This window comes from Lynx canadensis, chromosome A3 (assembly GCF_007474595.2).
Source record: "Lynx canadensis isolate LIC74 chromosome A3, mLynCan4.pri.v2, whole genome shotgun sequence".
Classification (NCBI taxonomy): Eukaryota; Metazoa; Chordata; class Mammalia; order Carnivora; family Felidae; genus Lynx; species Lynx canadensis.
Window position 1 is genome coordinate 568,701 of NC_044305.1, and position 24,102 is coordinate 592,802.

The window sequence follows — 24,102 nt, forward strand, 5'->3', positions numbered from 1 at the left end:
GTGATTTCTGAGCCGTCTGCAGGCGAGTTGCAGACATCATGCCCTTTACCCCCGCCCCTTAGCACCTGTTTCCTAAGAACACGTACTTTGTCAATCATTAAACCAGGAAACTTACACATCGCTGGTTCTCAGCCCACATTCACATTTTGTTAACCGTCTCATAATTCCATAGGTACGGATATGGGTTCTTCGAACGGCCAGCTCTTCGTGGTCTCTCACGGCCTGGACGCTTCTGAGGAGGCATTTTGTCTGCGACGTTTCCTTGTGATTGGCGTGAGGTTTTGCGTTTGGGGCTGGAACCACAGGAAGGGGCGGTGTCCCTTCCTGCGTGGCGCCCGGCGCCTGCTGTGCCTGGTCCCAAGGCCAGGAGAGGGCTCTCCACTGTAACTCTAAGGCATCCCAGGGGAGACACTTGGAGACGATATGAATATCTGTTTAGGTTGTCACTGTCAATGTTGCAAACATCATCCGTTTCCGAACTCGTCCCGCTGCATTTACTGGTTGGCGGAGCGGAGCAGAGTGTCGGAAGGTATGCTATGATGGTAGCAGGGACCTGGGAGCCAGGAGGCTGCTGTAGGCGTCGACGCTTTCTGGGGCGGCTTGGGTTTGGAGCTGCAGCATTTGCTGATGGCTGGAGGTGGAGTGGGAGGAGGGGTCCAGGGCGCCCGGGCACCTGGGAGGATGGGGTGCTCATTTCTTAAACCCGGGAGGCTTTTGGAGGAGCAGGGGAAAGTGTGGGCCCAGTGCAGTGTGACAGGCCTGCCTGACATGCAGGGGAAGAGGCTGGGGCTGTGTGGGTCTGGGTTTTGGAGGTGAAATTGGCACCATCGACATCTGGATGGTCTGCAGGGCCAGAAGGGGAGAGGCTGTCATCCCGGCATGTGAGTGACCAGACAGGATGGTTACTGCGCAAGAGCCCACGATTCAGTACCCAATGTGGTGCCTTTCACACTCTGCCTTTGTATTTGCTTAAGGAATATGCGCACTGAATCCAAACTCCAATGTCCAAAAAAGTAAAGGAAAAACGTAAGTCTCCCTCCTCTCCTGGCCATGCAGTTTACTTCTGATTTCTGTAACTGACTTTTGAACTTTGTATAGTTTTTAATTCTTTTCTTAAAAACTCAAGGTGCGTTGTGGTACACCTCAATTTTCTTCTCTAACAAAGTATCTTGGAAGAAACTGCATTTCACGACATTTGAGATGCCTCCTCTTTTATGGCCTCAGAGTAGTTGGTGGCACAAGGGACGGGATGCTGGTGATGACGTGCACCGGGGCGCCCTCGGCCACTGTGATCAGACAGGAGGCTGCCACAGACGCCATGTGTAGACTTGGTTCTGCATACGTGCGTCCGTCAGCCTTTGGACGGATGTGTCCCGGCGCTTCTGGCCCGGTGCTGCCCGATTGCCACTGTGGTTCCAGTTCTGACACCCCCTCCCCACCAGTGCAATGTCTGGGGACCTTGCTGATGGAGAGGTGGAAAATATTATATAGTTGGAACTTGCATTTCCTCAAAAGGAGGTTTCGTTACATTTAGGGCTTTTAGCTGTGATATGAAGTATAATTCTTTGTCAGTTTGTGTTTGGAATTTGACTCTTGTTTTCCTTTTTTTTTTTTTTTGTGGTTGAATGTGTTAATGGTGCGCTGGTAGATGGTTAACTACTGGTTCTCTGAGAAGGAAAAAAAAAGCATTTGCTGATTTCCATGGCCGATTTCTTTTAAAATTTTTTCTTTTTTAATGTTTATTCATTTTTGAGACAGAGAGAGGCAGAGCATGAACGGGGGAGGGTCAGAGAGAGAGGGAGACACAGAATCGGAAGCAGGCTCCAGGCTCTGGGCCATCATCAGCCCAGAGCCCGACGCGGGGTTCGAGCTCACGGACCGTGAGATCGTGACCTGAGCTGAAGTCGGACACTTAACCGACTGAGCTACCCAGGCGCCCCTCCGTGGCTGATTTCAAACCATCAACTAGAAGTCAGTGAACCACGTGGGAGGAGATGGGAGCACCGGCTGCTTGGGTTGGTTTTCCTGAGAAAGGCCTTCCCACCACAAGACTACTAACAAATAAACACATTCTTCCTCGGCTTCTTCTAGTGACTTTATGGCCGTTTTTTTTTGTTTGTTTTTGTTTTTGTTTTTCCTGTTTAAATCTTTGGTCCATTTGCCGTTTTATTTTTGGTGTAAGGTCTTGGGTAGAGAATCCCCCTGCCCTATTTTTGTTTCAAGATGCTAAGCAGTTGTCCTAACAGAATGGTTAGAAATCCAGCAGTTCTAACAGAACCTGGGTGGAGGGGAACCTCCTCTCCTGGGGACCCGACACACCGCCTTCCGTCGTGTATGGAACCCTGTGCGCAAGTCAGCCGTTTTCTCGACTCTGTTCTGCTGCCTTGAGCCGCTTGTCTGCTTGCACTCCCGGAATACACTCCTAGTGGCTTTACAGCATGTTTTCATATCTGGTAGGGCTAGTATCCTCTTACTCGTTTCAAGTTAATGTCTTCTCCACCCATTTATCTGATTACAGACACTGAGGTTGTTTCCGCGTCTTGGCCATTGTGAGTAGTGCTGCAGGGAGCACGCGAGTGCACATGGCTCTCGGAGACCCTGATTTCATTTCCTCCAGATTTATACCCAGAAATCACCGGATCAGACGGTAGTTCTATTTTTAATTTTTTGAGGAACCTCCATACTGTTTTCCATCGTGGCTGCACCGGTTTACATTCCCACCAACAGTGCACAGGGTTCCCTTCTCTCCACATGCTCACTGACCGACACCTGTTATCTCTTGTCTTTTTGGTATTCGCCATCCCAACAGGTGTGAGGTGTCTCCTGGTGCTTTTGATCTGCGTTTTCCCTGATGGTGAGTGATGCTGAGCATCTTTTCATGTGTCTGGTGCTCACTCGTATGTCATCTTTGCAAAAATGTCTATTCAGGTCCTCTGCCCATTTTTAAATTTGATTATTTCTTTATTTTTGCTATTGAGTTGTATGTGCTGCTTACAAATTTTGGATATTAGCCGCTCATCGGATGTATGGTTTGTGGATATTTTTTGCATTCTGTACGTTGCCTTTTCAATGTGCTGATAGCGCCTTCGCGGAACAGAAGCTCTTTAGTCTGATGTGACCCCACTTGTTTGCTTAGTGCTCCCTGCCCGTGCTTTCAGGGTCATATCCAAGAAATCGTTGTCAAGACAGATATCAAGGATCTCTCTCCCTGTTTTCTTTTTCTAGTAATTTTGTGGTTTTAGGTCTTACATTTAAGTCTTTGATCCACTTTGAGTTAATTTTTGCGAGTGGTGTAAGATAGGGCACCAGTGTCATTCTTTTGCGTGTGGACACCTGGTTTTCCCAGTACCATCCACTGAAGAGACTGCGCCTATCCCCATTGCGTGTTCTTGGAACGCTTATAAAAAGTTAGTTGACCGTATCTGTGTGGGTTTACGTGTGGGCTCTCTGTTCTGTTTCTCTGGCCCGTGTGCCTTATTTCTGCCAGTACCATACTGTTTTGATTACTATAGCTTTGTATGTAGAGCTTGAAATCAAGAAGTGTGATGCTTCCAGCTTTACTCTTTTTTCCCAGGGTTACTTTGGCTATTTGGGGTCTTCTGTGGTCCCAAATAAATTGTAGGATAGTTTTTTTCTATTTCTATGAAAAATGCCATTGAAATTTTGATTGGGGTTGCATTGGATCTGTAGATCGGTTTGGGTGGTATGGACATTTTCAGGACATCATTTCTTCGAATCCACGAGCATGGAATATCTTTCCATTTTTTGTGTGTGTCTTCTTCAATTTCTTTATCTATGTCTTACTGTTTTCAGCGTACAGGCCTTTCACCTCCTTCGTGAAATGTATTCCTAAATATTTCGTTATATTTGATGCTATTGTAAATGAGATTGCTTTATTTCTCGTTCAGATAGTTTGTTGTTAGTGTACAGACATACAACTGATTTCTGTATGTTGATTTTGTATCCTGCAACTTCACTGCATTAATTTATTAGTGCTAGCAGTTTTTTTTAGTGGAGTCTTTGGGATTTTTTATATATAATATCATGTCATCTGCAAACATATGATTTTACTTTTTCCTTTCTGATACGGATGCCTTTTATCTCTCTTTCTTCTCTAATTGCTGCGCCTAGGACTTCCAGTGCTATGTTGGCTAGAAACGGTGACAGAAGGCATCCCCGTCTTGGTCCTGATCTTAGAAAAAAGGCTTTTAACTTTTCACCATTGAGTAGGATGTTAGCTGTGGGCTTGTCACATATGGTGTTCATTATGCCAGGAACATTCCTCCCATTCCCGGTTTGTTGAGCATTTTTATCATGAAAGGATGCAGTGTTGGGTCACATGCAGAGAAGCATCTACTGAGACGACCATACGATTTTTATCCTTCCTTCCGTGAATGTGATGTATCACTTTTGTTGATTTGCTGATGTTGAACCATCTTGCGTCCCAGGGATAAATCCCGCTTGATCATGGTGGATGATCCTTTTAATGTGCTGTTGAGTTTGGTTTGCTAATATTTTGGCGAGAATGTCTGCATCTATGTTCATCAGGACAATTGGTCTTTAATTTTCTTTCATTGTGGTATCCATCCGGCTTTGGTACCAGGGCGAGTGTGGGCTTGTAACATGAGTTTGGGACTGTTTCCCTTCTCCGGTTTTTATGACTCCTTCTTTGGCGTAATTCTCCCTCCTCTTCTTGCTTGTTTGTGTTATGCCTTCCTTAAGGAGTTAAAACGAGCACGTCTACCCCTGATTCTTCCTCGTATGTTTACTGAGATGGTATTAAATGCATACATAAGTTTAGGAAGGATTAATGTCTTTATGCAATGTCAAGTCCCTCATCCAAGAATGTGGTATTCTGGTCCAGTTTCTACGGTGTCTGTTGGGAACGTTTCAGTTTTCCTGCATGTTTCTTGTTAAGCTCATCCCTGGGCCTTTTGTTGCCATTGCTTATGGAATATCTCCTCTATTTTGTCCTCTGACTTGACGCTTGTGTATCTCAAGTCTTCTGGTGTGATTGCTAACGGTGCAGCCGGCCGACTTCCTGACTGGCCGCTCCCAACACAGCTCTATGGAGCTGACCTTGGCTCCACAGAGGTGGGTTTCACTGAGGAACAATATTGCTGTATCAGGTCTCCATTGCTGTATGAGGGATCACCCCCAGACTTTGTGACCTAAAACAACATTAAACGTCGGTTAGCTCGTGGCTGGAAGCGGCTTAGCTGGTGGCTCACGCGTGGGGGCTCTCACGAGGCTGCACTCACCTGGAGGGTCTCCTCGCGGGGTGACTCACACACGTTCCCAACTACCGGTCCGGGTTGGGCGGGAGGCCTCCGTCCTTCTTGGCATGGGACTCTCCACAGGCCGCTGCTTGAGTGCCCCCACACCGTGGAGGCTGGCTTCCCCCACGGTCGGCCTGAGAGCGGGGAGGTAGCACCGTGTACTGTGACGCGGCCTCAGTCGTCACGCTGCTGCCGTGGTTTAGCTCTCTTCATTGTTCAAGGAGACTCTACAGGGATATGAATCTAGGAAGCAAGGGTCCTTGGGGTCATGTCAGGTAATGGTGGGGGGATCGGGTGCTTTGCTAGCTGCTAGCTGCTGAACCTCAGCCAGTGACCACGGTGCCTGTTTCCTCAAGGGAGACCTGTTTCCCTCAAGGGAAAGTTGGGGGGTCAAATGCGATTAAGCTGCAAAATTCTCCTGACGCTTCCTGCGTCTAGAAGGGGGAAGCTCTCCCTCGGTCCTGGTGCTGGCATGGGCCAAACATGTCCTGAGTATTTTAAGGGGCTGGAGAGAACTCCAGAGTCATCGCCAGGTAAGAAGGCAGGTCCCCTCTAACCTAGACTGGACAGAGCCTTTTAGGAAAGGGTCACTGCCCCAGCCCTCAGCCCTCTCCCTGCAGGTGCGCTGTGGCTCAGGTCTCTGCTGCCGGGGTCAGTCAGCGGCCACCCACCCGGGGTTCTTGGGACCACCTTCCCCCTTTGCTCTGATTTCTCGTTTTCTGGTTTTCTCCACCCGCCCTCCCGCTCCCCGCCCCAGGGGACGGCTTGCCAACCTCGGAGGATCCCATCCTCCCCGAGGCCCAGGCGGCCCAGGCGCAGCGCGGGTGGGCGGGTCTGTGCGCTCCGGACACTGGGAGGCGAGGCGGGGGTCGCAGCCGCTCCGGGGCCTCACCGGGGGCGGGGAGACGAGCTGTCACTTGAGGGCGGTGCCGGGGGCGGGGTGGGGGGCGGTGAGGTAATTTCCGCGATGGGGCGTCAGCGCTTTGAGTCACCCTGGGGGCAGAATCGAAAGTGATCGCTTGGCGGGGCGGGACGGTGCACCGGGCTGCGGGGAAGACAGGATTGCGGAGGGTGAGCGGGGGGCCGGGAAGGTGAGCGGGGGGGCTGGGGGCCGGGCCTGGGGTTTCCCCCGCCAGGTGGCGGCTGCCCAGTGCCCTCCAGGCTCCGGCTTTTGTGGGATCCCCGTGCGAGAGGGAGAGGAGGGGAGGCCGCACCCCACCCGAGGGGGTGCTGGGGTGGTGAGGTGGTGGGGGGACCCAGAAGCTACCTCTGAGCCCCCAGCCCCGAGAAGCCGCGACACTGGCCGCCTGGGGAGGGGCCGTGATCTCCGGACCCCTTTAGGTCCTCCTATTTCTGAATATCCACCTGGTTCTGGGTTCTCACCCTGGTCCCTCTGGAGGTGGACTCAAGACTCACTTTGGAGTGGGGTGGGTTCTCCCGCTCAAGGCCGGGGCTGCAATCTTTTCCTTTTAAAACGTCTTTGTGTTGTCCTCAAAGTTTCCTGTGAAAGTTCTAGATCCTGGGCATCCCTGTTTCCTCTGGGAGGAAAATGTGCCGTCCTGTCCTGTCCTGTCTGGCAGGGCCGGCCTCTGAAAGGTTCTGCCTGCCTCCGCCCCTGCCCCCACGGGGAGGAGCCCAGTCTCCCCTTGTAGGCAGGTGCAGGGTGCACCATCTCACAGAACAGGGAGGTGCTGTGTTCGGATGAGTCAGTGCTCCAGGAGCGAGCGTTTCAATACAAGGGCCCTAGCGGGAGGCTGCCGGGGAGCCCCAAGCCTCCAGGGGCCTCCAGAGCCTCTGCCAGCCTGCAGGGCTCCTGTCGCCGGGGCAACCTCCCTCCCACGCGCCGGCCAGCTGGCTCCTTTTGAGCAGGGCCCAGAGACCTTTCAGAAGGGGAGGGGTCTTGGTTGGGTCAAGGTCAATGGGGCCCAGCTCCTTGGACCTACCAACCCTCTCCTCCCATCTCGGGGACGGGGTTCTCCCTGCTTCTGTTTCCTCTGCCCCTGCCTGACGGAGAGGCAGAGTGTGTCTGAGCCCCCACCTGGGCCCATGTGGACCTCCTGGCCTCGGGACCCGACCTTGCTCCCTGCTGCTCCCATTCCAGACTCCTCCTCATGAGCGAACAGCCCCAGACCGCCGGCTGAACCCGTGAGCCTCGGACGCCACTCCACAGAGCCAGGCCAGAGATGGCGTCCCCGGGGTCTGGCCCACCACCCAGCAGCTCGGCGGCCGCCAAGGAGCTGTCCCTGGCCAGGCTGTGCGCCCAACTGGACCTGTGTCTGGGCTGCTCCCAGTGCACTCAGCGGCTCAACGAGAGCACCTACCTCCTGCGCCGGGTAGAGCACAGCTGTCGCCACGAGATCCTGCTGGCCCGCTTCAAGCGAGCCACCAAGAAGCACGTCTGGCGCAAGGTGGACCGCCGGCCCAGCTTCCCGCGGCCTGCCCGCTACGAAGTGTGCCGCTACTACAGCCCGGGGCTGGGCTGCCGGCGCCACCGCCACCAGTGCACGTTTGCCCGGAGCCCGGAGGAGGCGCTGGTCTGGACCTTCGAGCGCGAGCACGACGTCCGGCGTCTGTGGCTCAAGTGCGAGGTGCAGGGCAGCGGGGCCCAGGGCGACCCGCGCAGCCCGGCCGACGCCATCCGTGCCGAGTACGGCGGCCGCTTCCAGCTGCTCTGTGCCCACTGCTTCCAAGGCTGCCCGCCACGCCTCTGCCCCGTGGACCCCCAGGGGCGGTGCCCCCAGCACGGAGCCTGCCCTTCGCTCCTGACCCACGCGAGCGCCCAGGGCCGCCGCAGGCAGCAGGTGGTGGAGGTGCGGCCGCAGCCCCAGTACGGCCAGCCCCTGGCCTACTGCAGGTTCGTGGGGCGCGGGCGGCCCTGCCGGCACGGGGCGGCCCGCTGCCAGTACGCACACAGCGCCGTGGAGATGGCCGTGTGGGAGGCAGAGCAGCTGGACGGGCTCCAGAGGCGGGACCTGCTCTCGACCCCCGGCCCCGGCGGGGAGGAGCACACGGCTCCCCACCACCAGCCCCCCGGAGCCAAGCTGTACTGCCGCGCCTGCCTGGTCACCTGCTGCTCCCAGGAGGCCTTTGAGAACCACTGCTCATCCCTGGAGCACGCGTGGATGGTGGCCTCGGACCCGGCCGTGCCCTGGAAACACCGCAGCCCGCCTGCCGGGCTCTCCGAGTTTGAGCTCTGCCCGAAGTAAGGACCGCGCGGTAGGGGATGAACCCGCCTTCGACCGAAACCAGGGGGTTCCTGTCCCCTCTGTGTTCCCTCCCGGCTGACCCCCACCCCGGCCTCTGAGGCGTGGCTAAGGCGGGCCCATTCGGGCCTCTTCTCGTGGGCACGGGATGGAGGAGGTCCCCGTTCCTCCCCCAGCCCTGCCCCCAGGTGCCCCTCCCCCACCTCCAGGCCAGGATCTGGCGGCCAGGGCTCACCCCCCCCCACCCCCCGCTTGCTGACCTCCCCTTTCCCAGATCCGGCCTCTGTGAGTACGGGGACATCTGCACCAAGGCGCATTCAGACCAGGAGCTGCAGGAGTGGATCCAGCGGGCACGGAACGTGGAGCTGCGGGAGCAGGCCGCGTGGCAGGAGGGGCTGGTGCCTTACCAGGCGCGGCTGCTAGCCGAGTACCAGCACAGCAGCAGTGAGGTCCTCGTGGTAGGTGGGGCCTCGTGAGCGGGCGGGGCTCGTTGGGGCCAGAACGACCTGCCCACAGCCGGGCTTCTCCGTGCAGCTGGCCGGGACCGTGGACGGCGTGTCCGTCACCTGCAGCCAGCCCTTGGTGCATCGGGCCCACGAGAAGAAAACGCGGCACAGCTGGATGTTCGACGTCTGCTCTGAGGTGAGGGGTCGGGGTTTGGGGTCTGAGCTGCCGCCTCGGAGATCTCGCCCGTGTCTGTGACCTGGAGCACGAGCCTCAGCCGCTTGGGCCGAGCCCCGTGAGGGTTTTTTGGTGGGGTGTCCGGCACAGAGAACGAGGACCAGGCCGGTTACCACCTGCGCCCTGAGCACCCTGTGCTGCACCGTTACCTTGCTCGGCGTCCGTGGGGGAGGGGGGGGGTGCCGCCTGGGCCAGCTCGGTGACCCGCTTGCAGAGGGGAACCCCGAGGTTCGGACGGGCCGAGCACCCCTCTGGGAGCACAGCAGGGTGGACTCTGGTCTCTGACCGCTGGGTGGGGTCCAGGGGCCACCTTGCCATCGAGTCCCTCCCCCAGGAGCCCCTGCTGCACGTGGCGCTGCTCAAGCAGGAGCTGGGAGCAGACTTCTCGCTGGTGGCGCCCTGCCTCCCGCCGGGCCGGCTCTACGCACGGGGCGAGCGCTTCCGCGTGCCGGCGGCCTCGCCGGCCAGGTTCCAGGTGGAGGTGCGCGTGCAGAGCACCTCCTTCGGCTCCTTCGAGCAGTGGGTGGTCTTCGACTTTGGCCGCAGGCCGGCGCTGCTGCGGAAGCTGGTGCTGCGGCTGGGCCAGGCGCAGGGCCCGGGGCTCCGGGGGGAGCCGGCCCGCGGCCGCCCCGAGGAGCTGCAGCGCTGGCACGGCGGCAGCCGCCACGTGGTGCCTGGCGTGGAGCGGACCGCCGAGCAGGTGGCCCTGCTGGCCAAGTACAAGGTGCCTGACCTGGCCCTCGACTTCAGCCCCGGCGGCCTGGCCCCGGGTCCCATCTCCTGCGCCAACTACCGGCAGAGGATGCACCAGTTTCTCTACGAGGAGGAAGCCGTTCGGCAAGAGCTGGTGGCCGAGTGAGTGCGGGCCGGCGGGCGGGCGGTGGCGCCGGGGCGTCGGCCGCAGAGCCGCGGCCCCGGCCGGCTGACCCCTGTCCTGCCCGCCAGGCTGAACTTCCGGGGCCCGGTGCCCCTGAGGACAGTGCTGGAGACGCCGGCCCGGGGCATGGTCTTCCCGCCGCCGGGGGCCCTCTACGCCGAGGTGCCCACGCCCTCCCCTCTGACGCCGGACACAGACCGGGGCTTTCTGCTGAGCCGGGCGGTCCGCACCGCCCTGGTGGCCCCCGCGCCCGCCCCCGACGACACGGTGTTCGAAGCGCGGCTGGAGGCCCAGGCCGGCTCGGAGAGGGCGCTGTGGCTGCTGCTGCCGGCCCGCTGCTGCGCGGCCCTGGGTCTGCGGCCCGACAGCAGCCCCGTCCTGGAGGTGCAGTTCCAGGTCGACCCGCTGACCTTCCGCTTCTGGCACCAGGCGGTGGACGCGCTGCCCGAGGAGCGCCTGGTGGTGCCCCACCTGCCGGCCTGTGAGCTGCCGCGCCCGCTGCCCGCCCTGCCCGTGCTGCGCGGCAACCAGAAGCAGAAGTCGGCGGTGGCGTTCATTGCGGGCAGCAGCCCCAGCGGCGAGCGGCCCGTCGCCCCGCTGCTGCTCTACGGCCCTTTCGGCACCGGCAAGACCTACACGCTGGCCGCGGCCTCCCTGGAGGTCATCCGGCAGCCGCACACCAAGGTGCTCATCTGCACGCACACCAACAGGTGAGCCCGGAGCCACCCCTGGGACCTGCCCGCCACCTGCTTCCTGGGCTGGGGCGAGGGCACCGCCGTGGGGGCGTCGCTGCAGGAGAAGGGGAGCCCGGGTTCTCAGGTTCCCTGGAGGTCTGGGCAGCTGGTTCCAGAGGAGACCTGCCGGGATTGCCTGGCGGAACTTCCTCCTCTGGCTGCTTGGCGCATGCTGGGGGCGGGGGGGAGCACGGTGCAGCCCTTGCGCCGCGTCAGGGTCACTCTGATCCCTGGGACTCTCCCTGATAGCTGACTGGTCCTGGGCCGAAAGGGACAGGGGACGTTTGTGCTTCAGGCCCAGCACAGGGTGCCCCGGGGGTCAGGGTCCGCTGTTTGGGGGAGGGGCGGGTGCCTCCACAGAGGCCCCGAGCCAGAGAGAGCAGCGGGTAGGGGGTCCGGCATGGCCCCTCTGGCACTTCCCCGGGGAGAGGGGGGCTCTGCTGTGGTCTTTCAGAGAAACACAGACTCTTGTCTCAGCTGTGACGGTCTCCCGCGGTCAGTATGGTTTTCTTAGCTCCCCACACTTCCTGCTGCTTGGGAAGAGCCCTCCCCCCCACCACTCCTCCCGGGGTGGGCCTGGGGGTCCCTGGGTCTCTGAGATGCCCCAGGGCTGTGACGCGTCCCCAGGACGCGCTGGCCTCAGGGCCCCTTGCAGCCACGCCCAACCTTACTGCCCACCCACTGACAGCCAACTGGGAGCTGAGCTCAGGGCCAGCCGCGGCCTCTGGCCACCCTGGGCTGCCTCGGCCAGTGGCCTGGCTGTTCCCTTCTCTGCCTCCCTGCACGGCCAGCTCTTTCACCCCCCCCAGGAAGCCCTCCCCGGCCACCTAGACCCTCTGTGCCGTTGCCGTCTCCCCTCGCCCGGCTCTGACCTTCCCTGTCTCTCTGTCTGTCCCCTCCACTGACGTTTACGCTCCGTGGGGGCAGGACACAGGTCTGTCTGCCTCTCTTGAATTCCTGGCATCCGGGCTGGGCTGGGCTCACTGTAGGCGTCTTAGCGGATGGCGGCTGAGGCCCCGTGGGCCCTTCTCCCCTCAGTGCGGCCGACATCTACATCGAGGAGCATTTCCATGGCCACGTCAGCAGCGGCCACCCTGAGGCCACCCCGCTGCGGGTGATGTACACGGACCGCCCGCCCAGCCAGACGGACGCGGCCACGCTGCGGTACTGCTGCCTGACGGAGGACGGCCGGGCCTTCCGCCTCCCGACGCGGGCGGAGCTGGAGAGGCACCGCATCGTCATCACCACCACCTCCCAGGCCCGCGAGCTCAGGGTGCCTGCCGGCTTCTTCTCGCACATCCTCATCGACGAGGCCGCCCAGATGCTGGAGTGCGAGGCCCTCACCCCGCTGCGCTACGCCACGGCCCGCACCCGCGTGGTGCTGGCCGGCGACCACATGCAGGTCGCGCCCAAGCTCTTCAGCGTGGCCCCGGGCCAGGCGGCCGGGCACACGCTGCTGTACCGCCTCTTCCAGCACTACCAGCAGGAGGCGCACGAGGTGGCCCGGCGCAGCCGCATCATCTTCCACCAGAACTACCGCAGCACCGAGGCCATCCTCAGCTTCGTCTCGCGTCACTTCTACGTGGCCAAGGGCAGCCCTATCCACGCCAGTGGCAAGGTTCCTCGCCACCCCCAGCACTACCCGCTCGCGTTCTGCCACGTGGCGGGCAACCCTGAGCGTGACGCGTCAAGGACGTCCTGGCTCAACACAGCCGAGATTGCCCAGGTCATCGCCAAGGTGCAGGAGATCTATGCCTCCTGGCCCCACTGCTGGGGCCGCCGGGAGCAGAGGCACATCTGTGTGGTGTCCCACGGCGCCCAGGTAAGCCCCGGCCTCCGGGACAGCCCCCCTTCCCCACTCCCGTCAGAGCAGCTCAGAGGAGGGGGGGGTCCCTGTGTGGTCTCGGGGACCCGCGTGCCCCCGCCCCGGTGGGCCTTCTCAGCCTCTGCGAGGGTGGCCGTGGACTTAATCTTCCAGACACCATGTGATTGGTGCCAGGGCCGGGCGGCTCGAGGGCACCAGGGTGCGGGGGCCAGTGTCCCACCCTTGCCGGGGACCCTCACTGCACACAGAGCGCTCACCCGGGCCCGCTGCTCCGGCCGTGTGTCTCCAGGTGAGCGCGCTAAGGCAGGAGCTGAGGAAGAGGGACTTGGGCCAGGTGTCCGTGGGCAGCTTCGAGGTCCTGCCAGGTGGGTGCTGGGTGCTGGGGGCGGGGCGGGCAGGGCGGGGGCCCCCCTCGAGCCCGGCCCGGCCTGACGGCACCCCCCCGCAGGGCGCGAGTTCCGGGTGGTGGTGCTGAGCACCGTGCACAGCCCGCACAGCCTGCGGAGCCCCGAGGCCCCTGCCCTGGGCTTCTTCACGGACGCCCGCGTGCTCAACACCGTCATGACCCGCGCCCAGTCCCAGCTGGTGGCTGTGGGTGACGCCGTGGCCCTCTGCTCCTTCGGGGCCTGCAGCAAGTTGTGGAAGAGCTTCATCTGTGAGTGTGTGAAGCATCACAGCGTCTGCCCCGAGGGCCTGTCGCTGGGGCACATCGAGCAGGCCGTGGTCCACAGGCGGCACTGGGCCCTCGGAGCAGAGCCAATGCTGGCAGCTGTGGCGCAGGGCACTGTCCCCCAGGAGGGGGCAGCCGAGGGCCCAGCTACAGCACGCACAGCCGTGGAAAAGGTGGAGCCGGGGGCGGTGGCCCAAGGCGGTACCTTCCTGCCCGGGACCACGGCGGCGGGAGACACGGCCACACAGGCGGCAGAGGCTGGGGATACAGCGTCGGGGTCTGCGGCCGGGGGGCGCCCGGCAGCGGGGGACGCGGAGGTGGAGGACACGACATCAGCAGAGAGCTCAGCGAGGGGCGACGTGGCCCCCGGGGATGCGGGAGCAGGGCTGATGGCCACGGAAGGCAGGGACCCCGAGGACCCTGAGGACTCCGAGTCCGACTTCTGGCCTGACAGCGAGCTCAACGCCGATGACTCCATCCTGCGGGAGCTCCTGGACGAAGGCCGGAACGTGATGGTGACCGTCCGGGAAGATGGGCTTCTGGACACCGTGGCCGGGTCCGAGTCCCCGCACCAGGCCTGGGGGTACACGAACCTGCCGCGGGCCAAGCTGCGGAAGCTTCTCCGCTCGCAGCCCGAGCTGTACCGCCACTGTGCCTTCGTGCAGGAGACCTTTGAGCGGGCGACGGCCGTCCCGCTGGACGGCGTGGACCCCGGCCCCATCCAGGTCAGGGGCCGCTTGCGCTGTGGGATGGCCTTCAGCGGGGACGAGGTGCTGGTGGAGGTCCTGGGCGGAGACAGAGGCGCCTCGGGGAGGCTGCAGGGCCGCGTGGTGGGCGTGCTGAAGAGGAAGCACCGGGAGCTGGTGTTCGTGTGCCGCATGGACGAGTGGGACCCCCGCATCATGACCCCCATCGACGGCTCCGTGACGAAGATCTTCGTGGCCGAGCTGAAAGACCCCCTGCGGGTGCCCATCCACCGCGTCCTGCAGGGCCGCGTGCAGCGCGTGGGGCACGAGCGGCTCACCGCCGAGGCGCGGGGCAGCCGGCTCTTCCGCGTGCGCATCGTGCTGTGGCGGCAGCGTTTCTATTACCCGCTGGGCATCGTCCTGGAGGTGCTGCCCGAGGCCAGCACCTGGGAGCAGGGCCTCCGCGTCCTGGACCTGGAGCACGGCCTGGGGGAGCCCTCGCCAGAGCCGGCCTCCACCTGCAGGGCCTCGAAGAAGCACCGGGCACCCGGCCGCCGGGAGGACTGCCGCGGCTTCCTGACCTTCACCGTGGACCCCCAGGGCGCCCGCTACCTGGATGACGCCCTCAGCGTCCGAGATCTGGGCCCCAGGTACGAAGTGGCCGTGCACATCGCTGACGTGGCCAGCTCTGTCCCCAGGGACGGGGCTCTGGACGTGGAGGCCCGCAGGCGGGGCACCGCGTTCTACGCCCCCGACCGGGAGCCGGTGCCCATGCTGCCCGACAGCCTCTGCCAGGATGTGCTCAGCCTCCTGCCGGGCCAGGACCGCTTGGCCATCTCCCTCTTCCTCACCGTCGAGAAGGGCAGCGACCAGCTCGAAAGCCTGCGCTTCGCGCCCTCCGTGATCCGCTCCGACCGCCAGCTGTCGTACGAGGAGGCCGAGCGCGCCATCAAGAGGCACCCGGGTGCGGGCCGGGAGCTGCCGGCCCAGCTGGACTCCGTGGACGCCTGCGTCGCGGCCGCGTGCCACTTGTCCCGGGTGCTGCGCCGGCACCGCCTGCAGACGGACTCCCACTACGAGCAGCCGACCGAGGACTGCGCGCTGGGCTTCCGTGCGGCCCACGTCATGGTCAAAGAGTACATGATCCAGTTCAACAGCCTGGTGGCCGAGCTCCTGGTGAGCAGCGAGCGCACGCGGACGGTCACGCCGCTGCGCTGGCAGCCCGCGCCCAGCGACCGCCAGCTCGCGGCGCTGCGCGAGAAGCACGGGCAGCTGGTGCCCCTGTCGCTGCACCTCCGCCACCACCTGGGGGGCTGCGGCCCCCCCCCCGCCGCGGCTCTACCTCCTGGCCTCCCTGTGGAGGCACGTCCAGCTCGCAGCCCGCGCCCACGACGGTGACCGCCTGGCGGACCTCGTCACCACGGACGACGTGCACCCGCCTCTGGCGCCCGTGGGCCTCGACCTCCGCAAGGCCCTGGGCCGCTCCGCGTTCGGCCGCTCCCGCGAGGGCGGACGGCCGGTGGCCGGCCACTACGCGCTGCAGGTGGACTGCTACACGTGGGCCACCTCCCCCATCCGCAGGTACCTGGACGTGGTGCTGCAGCGGCTGATCCTGCTGGCGCTGGGCCACGGCGGCTCCGCCTACTCGGCCCGGGACATCGGCGGGCTGTGCCACGAGTTCAGCTACCAGCACGGGCGCGCCCAGAGCTACCAGCGCCGGGCCCGGAGCCTGCACCTGGCGGTACAGCTCAAGACCCAGTCGCGCAGCAAGCTGGGCTTCGTGGTGGACGTGGAGGCGGGCGCCCGCTGCTTCAGGCTGCTCTTCCCGGCCAACCGCGAGACCCTGCCCGACCCCTGCCCTGTCTTCTACCGCGCCCTGCAGCTGGCCGAGCACCCCTGCTGCCTGGCGAGGCGGCCGGGCCTGCGGCTTTCGTGGCGGCGCCGCGTCTACTCGGTGCAGGAGGGCAGGCCGTGCTCCCCGCCGCCCGGCGCCCTGCTGGACCCGCACACCCGGCCTGTGGACGCCGACCTGTGGCAACGGCTGCTGCGGCTGGTGGAGGAGCAGCGGTGGCCCCAGGCGGCCGCCCTGGTGCGGGAGCGAGGTGCGGCGGAGCCCCAGCGGCGGGAGCTGGGGCGGGTGCGGCGGAGCCACTGTGGCCACTTTGTGGAGGTGGCCCGGGAGCTGGGCGCGGGGGACACGCTGCAGGTGCAGCTCAGCGCCACCCTGCAGCGCGGGTTCCTGGCACCGACCCTGCAGCTGTGGACTGTGGCCCCTGGCCTCACCCTCTGCCTGGAGCACGTGGAGAGGCCAGGCGACTGCTTCTCGGGCCAGATGCCCCAGGCGGGGCGGGACCGGTGTTCGGACGTGGGCGAGCACTGCAGCGTGTGGGGGCCCTTCTGCTCCCTGGAGGCGGCCACCAGCGCGGTCTCGGAGAATGACTCCGTCACGCTGCAGCACGTGCGCATATCCTGGGAGCGCACGGCGCAGGGGCGGCTGCGGGGCGCCTTCTGCCTGGAAACCTCCTTCCTCGGCGAGCACTGTACCGACCTCAGCTTCAGGCACTGCTACCTGTGCGTCCGGCTCGAGGGGCTGCCGGCCGGGCCCGGTGCTGGACCCGGCCAGCCTCCCCCGGCCGCCCCGTCCTCCAGGCCCAGCAGCCTCGGGCCCTTCCTGAGCATCGACCCCGACACGTACACGTGGGTGGCCCACGGGCTGACAGAAGACCGGGACCCGAGAGAGAGCCAGGCGGACCGGCAGGAGATCCCCAAGCAGGTGCGCTTCTCCATCCAGCACATGGCCATGGAGAAGGTTCCAGAAGAGGTGCTGAGGCCTGGCACCCCATTCACCGTCGAGGTGCTGCCCAAGCAGCTTCCTGACATGTGAGTGGCCTCCACGGGGAGAGGCCGGTGGGTGGGGTGGGTGGAGAACACTCTGGGTTCCCTCGGCTGGTAGGGCGTAGCTGGTGGGGCTGCGGCCCCTCCCCAGGGGGAGTCCCGTGGAGGTTCTGGTGTCCACCCTCGTTGCCACCTGCCCCCAGCCGCAAGGAAGAAGCCGTGTGTGGGCTGAAGGACGCGTCCCCGCTGGTCATCAGCATTGCCCTGGGCCAGCCCATCCCTCCGCACTGCCAGCAGACCCTCTGCCGGGGTAGGTCCCCCCGGCTTCCCCCATGTCCCTTCGTCGTGCCTGAGCCCTGCCCTGGGCCCCTGCTCAGGGAGGCCTGGCCCTTCTTTAGGGACCTACGGCAGGCTCCTGGAGAAACAGACGTTCGACCTCCCCGGAGGCCGCCACACGCTGAACCCCAGCCAGAATGGGGCCATCAGGGAGGCTCTGAAGAAGCAGTTCACTGTGATCCAGGGCCCTCCAGGTGGGGCTCACGCTGGTGGAGGGGCTGCTTCCGGCCGCCCGGGGCGGGCCCGGGGGACCCCGTTCATGGTGCCCTCTGCCCGCAGGCGCAGGGAAGACGGTGGTGGGCTTCCACATCGTGTTCTGGTTTCACAAGTCAAACGAGCAGCAGGTGGGGGCCTGTGCCCCCCCCAGGGAGGAGAAGCAGCTGGGGGGCCCCTGCATCTTGTACTGCGGCCCCTCTAACAAGTCGGTGGACGTCCTGGCAGGTGCGCTGGGCTGGTGGTGTGGGGGCTCTGCCCGGGGGTGCTGGCCCCGGGGAACGGTCCCTCATGCCCCGCTGCCCCCAGGACTGCTCCTGAGCAGGAGAGCGGAGCTGAAGCCCCTTCGAGTGTACAGTGAGCAGGCGGAGGCTGCGGACTTCCCGATGCCGGGTGTGGGCGGCAGGGGTCTGCCCAAGAAGAGCCCTCGGGAGGGCAGTCCCAACCAGACGCTCAGGTGCGGTCTCTCCACCGTCTGCCTGTGGGTGGAGGCAAAAGGCCCCACCGTCCTGTCTCGGACGGGGGTTAACGCGGGGCTTCACGGATGTCCCCCCCGCACCCCAGGAGCATCACCCTGCACCACAGGATCCGGCAGGCTTCCAACCCCTATGCGCCAGACATCAGGGCGCTTGACGCCCGGCTGCAGAAAGGGGAGATCTTTTCCAAGGAGGATCTCAGCTGGTAAGCGGTTAGGGGCGTGGGGTCTGTCCTCTGCCGTGGAGGTGGCAGAGGGAGGGGGGAGGGGGAAACGGTGTCCCCGGATGGCCACACGGTGACCGCACGCAGGTACAGGAATGTCCTGGGGAAGGCGCGGAAGTTCGAGCTGGACCGGCACACAGTCGTCCTGTGCACGTGCTCATGCGCGGCCCTGGCCAGCCTCAGGAAGCTCGACGTCCGGCAGATCCTTATCGATGAGGCCGGCATGGCCACAGAGCCTGAGACCCTCATCCCGCTGGTGAAGTTCTCGAAGGCTGAGAAGGTGAGTGAGGTGGGCGGGGAGCCGGGAGCCCCAGGCAGGCGTCCCCGGCGTGGTCTTTCGCCTAAGAGGGCAGCACCGCAGGCAGGGCCGAGTGGCAGCGGCCACGGGGCCGGGTACCTCTGGGTCTGGGGGGTGTCAGGACCACACCTGCCTGTCCCTCCAGGTGGTTCTTCTCGGGGACCACAAGCAGCTGCGGCCTGTGGTCAAGAACGAGCAGCTGCAAAATCTGGGACTGGACCGGTCTCTCTTCGAGAGGTACCACACGGAGGCCTACATGTTGGACATACAGTACCGCATGGTAAGCCCGTCCCAGCCTCTGCCCCTCCCGCCCAAGGTGTGACCCGAGGCCAGGGGTGCCACAGGTGCTGCTGCCCACACCCCTACCTCCTGTGTCCACCCTGGCCTTGTCCTGGGGCCACAGCAGGCCCCCCCGAGACCCCGGCCCTCGGCCCCAGGACAGGTGGACAGGAGACCTGCTCTGGCTTATGCCCTGCCTTGCAGCACGAGGGCATCTGTACCTTCCCGTCCATGGAGTTCTACAATGGGAAGCTGAAGACCTGGCCGGGCCTGAGGCGGCCACCCAGCGTCCTCGGCCACATCGACAAGGAGAGCTGCCCTGTCATTTTTGGCCACGTGCAAGGCCGTGAACAGAGCCTACTGGTGTCCACAGATGAAGGGAATGAAAACTCCAAGGCCAACCTGGAGGAGGTAACAGAGGTGGTGAGTGTCGGTGAGGCCTTTCCTGCTGCCCCTTGGTCACGGAGGGCTTCCTGGAGGAGGAGGCGGCAGAGGAACCGAGGGAACAGGTGAGGCTCCGGTGCCCAGGGTTAGCTTCGACAACACCCTCTTGGTCCCTCAGGTCCGCATTGCCAAACAGATGACCCTGGGCAGGACAGTGGACCCCAAGGACATCGCAGTTCTCACTCCCTACAACGCTCAGGCTGCGGAGATCAGCAAGAGTCTCCTGCGGGAGGGTGTCGCTGGAGTGACTGTGTGCTCCATCTCCAAGAGCCAGGGTGAGGGTGGCTCTGGGGCAGGGGGCACGTGGGCCAGCGGGTCACGAGGGAGGATGCAAGCAGCATGGTCAGCGGCAGCTGACAGGGGCCTCAGCATGCCTGCCCAACTGCGCAGGAAGCGAGTGGCGCTACGTGCTGGTGAGCACGGTCCGCACGTGCCAGGAAAGTGACCTGGACCAGCGGCCGACTAAGAGCTGGCTTAAGAAGTTCCTGGGCTTTGTTGTGGACCCCAACCAAGTGAACGTGGCCATCACCCGGGCCCAAGAGGGGCTCTGCCTCATCGGTGGGACAGCTTGGCTGGCGGAGGGCTGGGGCGGGGCTCCCCCCTGGGGGTGCGGCTGCTTGGCTGGGGGTGGGGAGGGCGGGGGCGGGGCTCCTCCTGGGGGCGTGGCTTCTTGGGTGAGGTGGGGGGCGGGGCTCCTCCCTGGGTTGCGGGGGGGGGGGGGGGGGGTGGCTGCTTGGCTGGGGGAGGGGAGGACTGGGGCGGGACCGGGGTCTACCATGGACTGGGCTCCCCTCTCCCCACCCCTGCAGGAGACCACCGCCTCCTGCGTTGTTGCCCTCTCTGGCGTAGATTCCTGGACTTCTGCGAGGCCCAGCAGAGCCTTGTGCCCGCCAACCAGGTGCGAGTTCGGAAGAGGCCAGCCGTGTCTCCCTGAAGAGCCCTCTCCACCTGCCCACCGCTCTCAAGCTGCCAGGACTTGGAGGAAAAGACCGTGCCCTCTTCTGAGGGCTCCCTAGTCAGGCACCACTCAGGAGCATCCCGTGTGCCTTCGGTGGGCACTGTGGCCACCCCGCCTATCGGACTGGGTTTCTGAGGCCAACTTCTGAGCAATAATCTCCTTCTGGAGTCTTGGCCTCTCCCCAGGGCAGAGAGCAGGCCAGGCCCCACCATACCGATGTGCTGTGCGCCTGCACTGGGGAGGAAGAATCCCTCTCTCCCTGCTGAGCCTTTCGTCTGGAAATCTGGTGACAGGGGACGTCTCAGGGGTCAGGGGCTCGGGGAGGTCCTCTGGACCTTCTGGCGTTACTAGGAAGGCTTGGGGTCAGAAGGAAATCCTGCTGGGGCTACTTTTTGGTCTTTGAACACCATCCCTGAGACACTGGGCGCTGGCTGTGGAGCTCAGCGTTCCCCTTGTTTCCCTTTCTTCACTAACTTCCTTCTTTTGTTCATTGCTCCTTCTTATTTTCTGTTCGTTTATGTTGTTCTTTTTTCTTTCTGCTTGCGTTCGTGAGGGTTCGGGGCGGTTTGGTAATGGACCATCGTAATCAGGGGAGTAGTTCTTTGTTTGTCTTTCTTTCTGAAGTTCTTGCTTCTTGCTCTTCTTCTATGGGGCGTACTGGTTTTTCTTCGTATGTCTTTCTATTCTTTTTCTTCTTTCTTTCTTTCTTTCTTTCTTTCTTTCTTTCTTTCCCTCCCTTCCTTCCTTCCTTCCTTCCTTCCTTCCTTCCTTCCATCCTTCCTTTCCTTCTTTCTCTCTCTCTTTCTTTAAAGTAAGCTCCATGCCTAATGTGGGGCTTGAACTCATGACCCTGAGAGTAAGAGTTGCCTGTTCTACCGAGTCAGCCAGGTGCCCCTATTTTCTATTTTTAAATAAACCAAAAACCAGTGTCTTTATGACTGGAACAAGGTCCTTCGCCCAAACTTAGGGCAAGGAGGCCTCCCTGGAAGAGAGGGCCTTTTCTCTGTCATCACTGCCCTACCTGACTGGGGCCCACAGCCCTGTGTCCTCTCAGGAGGAAGGGCAGAGCAGAACCAGATGCCCGCACAGCCCCGCCTATACCGGGCGGCACCCCTGTGGTGTGTGGGTGGGGGCTGGGACTGAGCGCCCCCTGGATGGGCAGCCTTGTGCCTTCACCCTGAGCTTCCCTCCCCTTTACAACCTCAAGCCTGCTCCTGGTTCAGGGCCTTCAGGACAACCTGTGCTGCGAGTCTGTCTTTGCAAGGTTGAGGACCTTCACCTGCCTCTCAGGGTGTATTTATATCCTGCTTTTTCTGGAAACCTCTCGCCTCAGTATCAGCCCTCACCTCAGGCCACCCCAGACCCCAGCACCCCCCGCCCCACTTCCACGGTCCCCACGGCCTGAGGGTTTGCTGCAAACAAGCCGCTTACTCTAGGAGGGGTGTGCCCTCTCTGTGGCCTTACTGAACCCTCTGCTGGCGGGGGAGGGGCAGGGGGGAGGATGTGTCTATGCATTCGGCGCTTTCTACAAATCCAATGTCTACATTCCAATTTTTATATCTTTTCTTTGGCTCTGTGTTATATGATTGAATAATAATTTTATTACAAAGACCACTCTGAAAGTTCTCCCTTCTGGGTGTTTGAGGTTTTACTGGGGGGCTAGGAGGGGTGGCCCCTCCTCTTGGGTCACAGGGTGGCTACCCAGTCTGTCAAGAGTCAGGAGCCCATTACAGCCAGATGCCGGACAAGCGAGCTCGGAGAGGCTGGCGTCGCCACGTCACAGCTCTCGGCCTGCCGGGAGGGTGGGGGGTGGGGGTGGGGTGGGGGGGTGGCGTCTGTGCCAGAACGGAGGAGGCTGGGGCGGGGGGCGGCTGACTTGGTGAGGGTGGGCTACAGCCCCAAGCTGCGTCCGGGGAATTTGGGCAGGGCCTGCCCACTGAACTCTGACCCCAAGCAGGGCTGGCTTCACAGTCCAAGTCCAGAGTCCCCGCGGCTGCCAGTCCTGCTGGAGTCCTGCAGGGTCCAGGCTCTGACCCTGGACCAACGCCCACCCCCTCCAGGCCAACTTGGGCTACTCAGGACTCGGCATGCTTGTGGCCGAGCCCCCAGAGCCACAGCACCGGCTGTGCGGAGGAAGGCACGCCAGGGCCCTGGCCTCCCTAGATGCCAGCATGGGTCTCGGCAGGGATTGGAAGTCACAATCAAAGAGAAGAGGAGTCTCTAAGGCCCGTGTGTTCACTGTGGGACTGCAGAGGGGCCACGCGGCCCGACCTGGAAGAGCAGCCCTCCAGGCTCGGAGAAGTTTTCCTGGCTGGTGAGAAGCAGTTGAAAGGAGGACGGACAGGGGCCCCGAGGCAGGAAGTCAGAACCTCTCAGCCTGGAGTCGGGGAGGGCTTCACAGAGGAGGGGGCGTCGACGACCCGAGGGCACGGGCAGCTGCGCCCAGAGACAGCGCTCGCGAGCCTGGTGGCCGGTGGAGGGTCAGCCTCGTCCCAAGAAGAGTCGCAGTTTCGAGTTGGGGCGATCTTGTTCGAGGCAGCGAACCCAGCGAGCCCGAGCTGAGAAAAAGCGCCTGGCCCTGTGTGCGGCCGTGCAGTCAAAGACTCGGGAACCCCAGGCCGGCGCGGTGCGGTCGTCTCAGAGCGGGGACCCGAGTGCGGCCGCCCTCTGTGTAGCTGCCTTCCTTGGTGAGGGCTGGAGGCACCCCCCACCCCAGCCCGCCTCCTCCTCGGTGGGACGGTGTGACCCCACACAAACCCTGATCTCTGATCCCTGCCCCGTCCGCTCTACCCTGTGCCCTGCCTCACCACCCGCCATTTGCTAGGAGCACCCTGGCTCTGCCCGGAACACCCTCCAGCCCCCCACCCCCGGAAGCCTTGGGATGACCAGACCCTGAGGAACGTCCAGGAGTGTCCGCCCCATAGCCACATGATGTCACAGAGTGTGTGACAGTCTGACTCGAGCCCCTGGATGACGTGGGCCAGCACACCCATGCCGCAGCAGCACGCGGTGGGTCAGCAACTGCGGACGCCTGGGAGGACCCACCCCACCTCTCAGAGAGCACGGCCTATGGCTGGGGGGCAGGTCCTGGGGCCTTTCCGACCCAGTTGGGGGCCTGCTCTGTCCAAACCTGCCTCTGTCCAAAGCACTTCTCTGCCAGTGGAGGAGAGAGTCCCTCCTCCTGGTCACCCTGCCCCATGTTCTCAGAGGGCCCACTGTCCTAGTGACCACCACGGTACGCGGGCGGGCAGCTCATGAGATGTCAGCGTCCCGACAGTCCCCCTCGGCCGTGACTCGTGGCGCTGGTCACCCTGGCCCCAGACCCAGCCAAGCTGCGGCAGGAGCCAGACACATTCGCCCGCCCCAAGCGGTGACCGGGAGGGAGCGAGCTGCTGGCCACACTGGTGGTCAGATGACCACACCGGAGGGCGAGGACAGACCATCGAGGCAACGATCTCACGGTTCGTGATTTCCAGCCCCACACTGGGCTCCGTGCTGACAGTGTGGAGCCTACTTGGGATTCTCCTTCCCTCTCTCTCTGCCTCCCCGCTCTCAAAATAAATAAAACTTAACATATATTTTACAATAAAATAAAATAAAATAAAATGTCCTCTTGGCCTTGGTGCCAACTCCAGTGAAGCTGGGAGCAGTAGTATGGGGCATGGCTGCCCCCATCGAGATTACTGTACCCCCTGGAGACGGGCCAAGGACACAGGAAAGGACGGGCAGAGCCGGGCTGTTGTGACGGAGCGGGAAGGAGAGATGTGGGAGCGGCTGGGCCCACGCGGCAAAGCCCCGGAGAAGCTCTCCTTCACTGGCGGGGGTAGCCAGTCGCCGGGGCGATGCTCCTTTCTCCAGGGGTCAGCTCTCCTGGAAGGTCCAGCCCGGGCCCGACCCGGGAAAGGGGGCTGGAGCCTGGGGGGCCTGGGGCTGGAGGGGAGGCTGGCCGGAGTCCGAAGAAGCACTCACACGGCTGCCGCTGCCTCTAAAACGTAAGCAGGTTTGCTTCTTTAATGGTGTGTGTGTGTGTGTGTGTGTGTGTGTGTGTTTATACTCCTCTTCACTAGTGGATAAATATTAGAAAA

At 62.7% G+C, this 24,102-nt stretch overlaps 1 protein-coding gene across 1 annotated transcript; it reads left to right on the forward strand.

Moving 5' to 3' along the window:
- Nucleotides 1-6,284: 6,284 nt before the first annotated feature.
- Nucleotides 6,285-20,520, forward strand: HELZ2 (helicase with zinc finger 2). Its single transcript, XM_030309179.1, is given in 21 exon segments — nucleotides 6,285-6,350; nucleotides 7,381-8,481; nucleotides 8,757-8,940; nucleotides 9,017-9,124; nucleotides 9,498-10,018; nucleotides 10,109-10,750; nucleotides 11,813-12,596; nucleotides 12,889-12,964; nucleotides 13,048-15,262; nucleotides 15,264-16,835; nucleotides 16,994-17,100; nucleotides 17,189-17,320; nucleotides 17,406-17,567; nucleotides 17,649-17,796; nucleotides 17,904-18,020; nucleotides 18,126-18,318; nucleotides 18,482-18,616; nucleotides 18,820-19,038; nucleotides 19,178-19,334; nucleotides 19,450-19,617; nucleotides 19,869-20,520. Coding segments are annotated over 20 exon segments (8,784 nt in total). The 5' UTR covers nucleotides 6,285-6,350; nucleotides 7,381-7,462; the 3' UTR covers nucleotides 19,994-20,520.
- The last annotated feature ends 3,582 nt before the right edge of the window (nucleotides 20,521-24,102 follow it).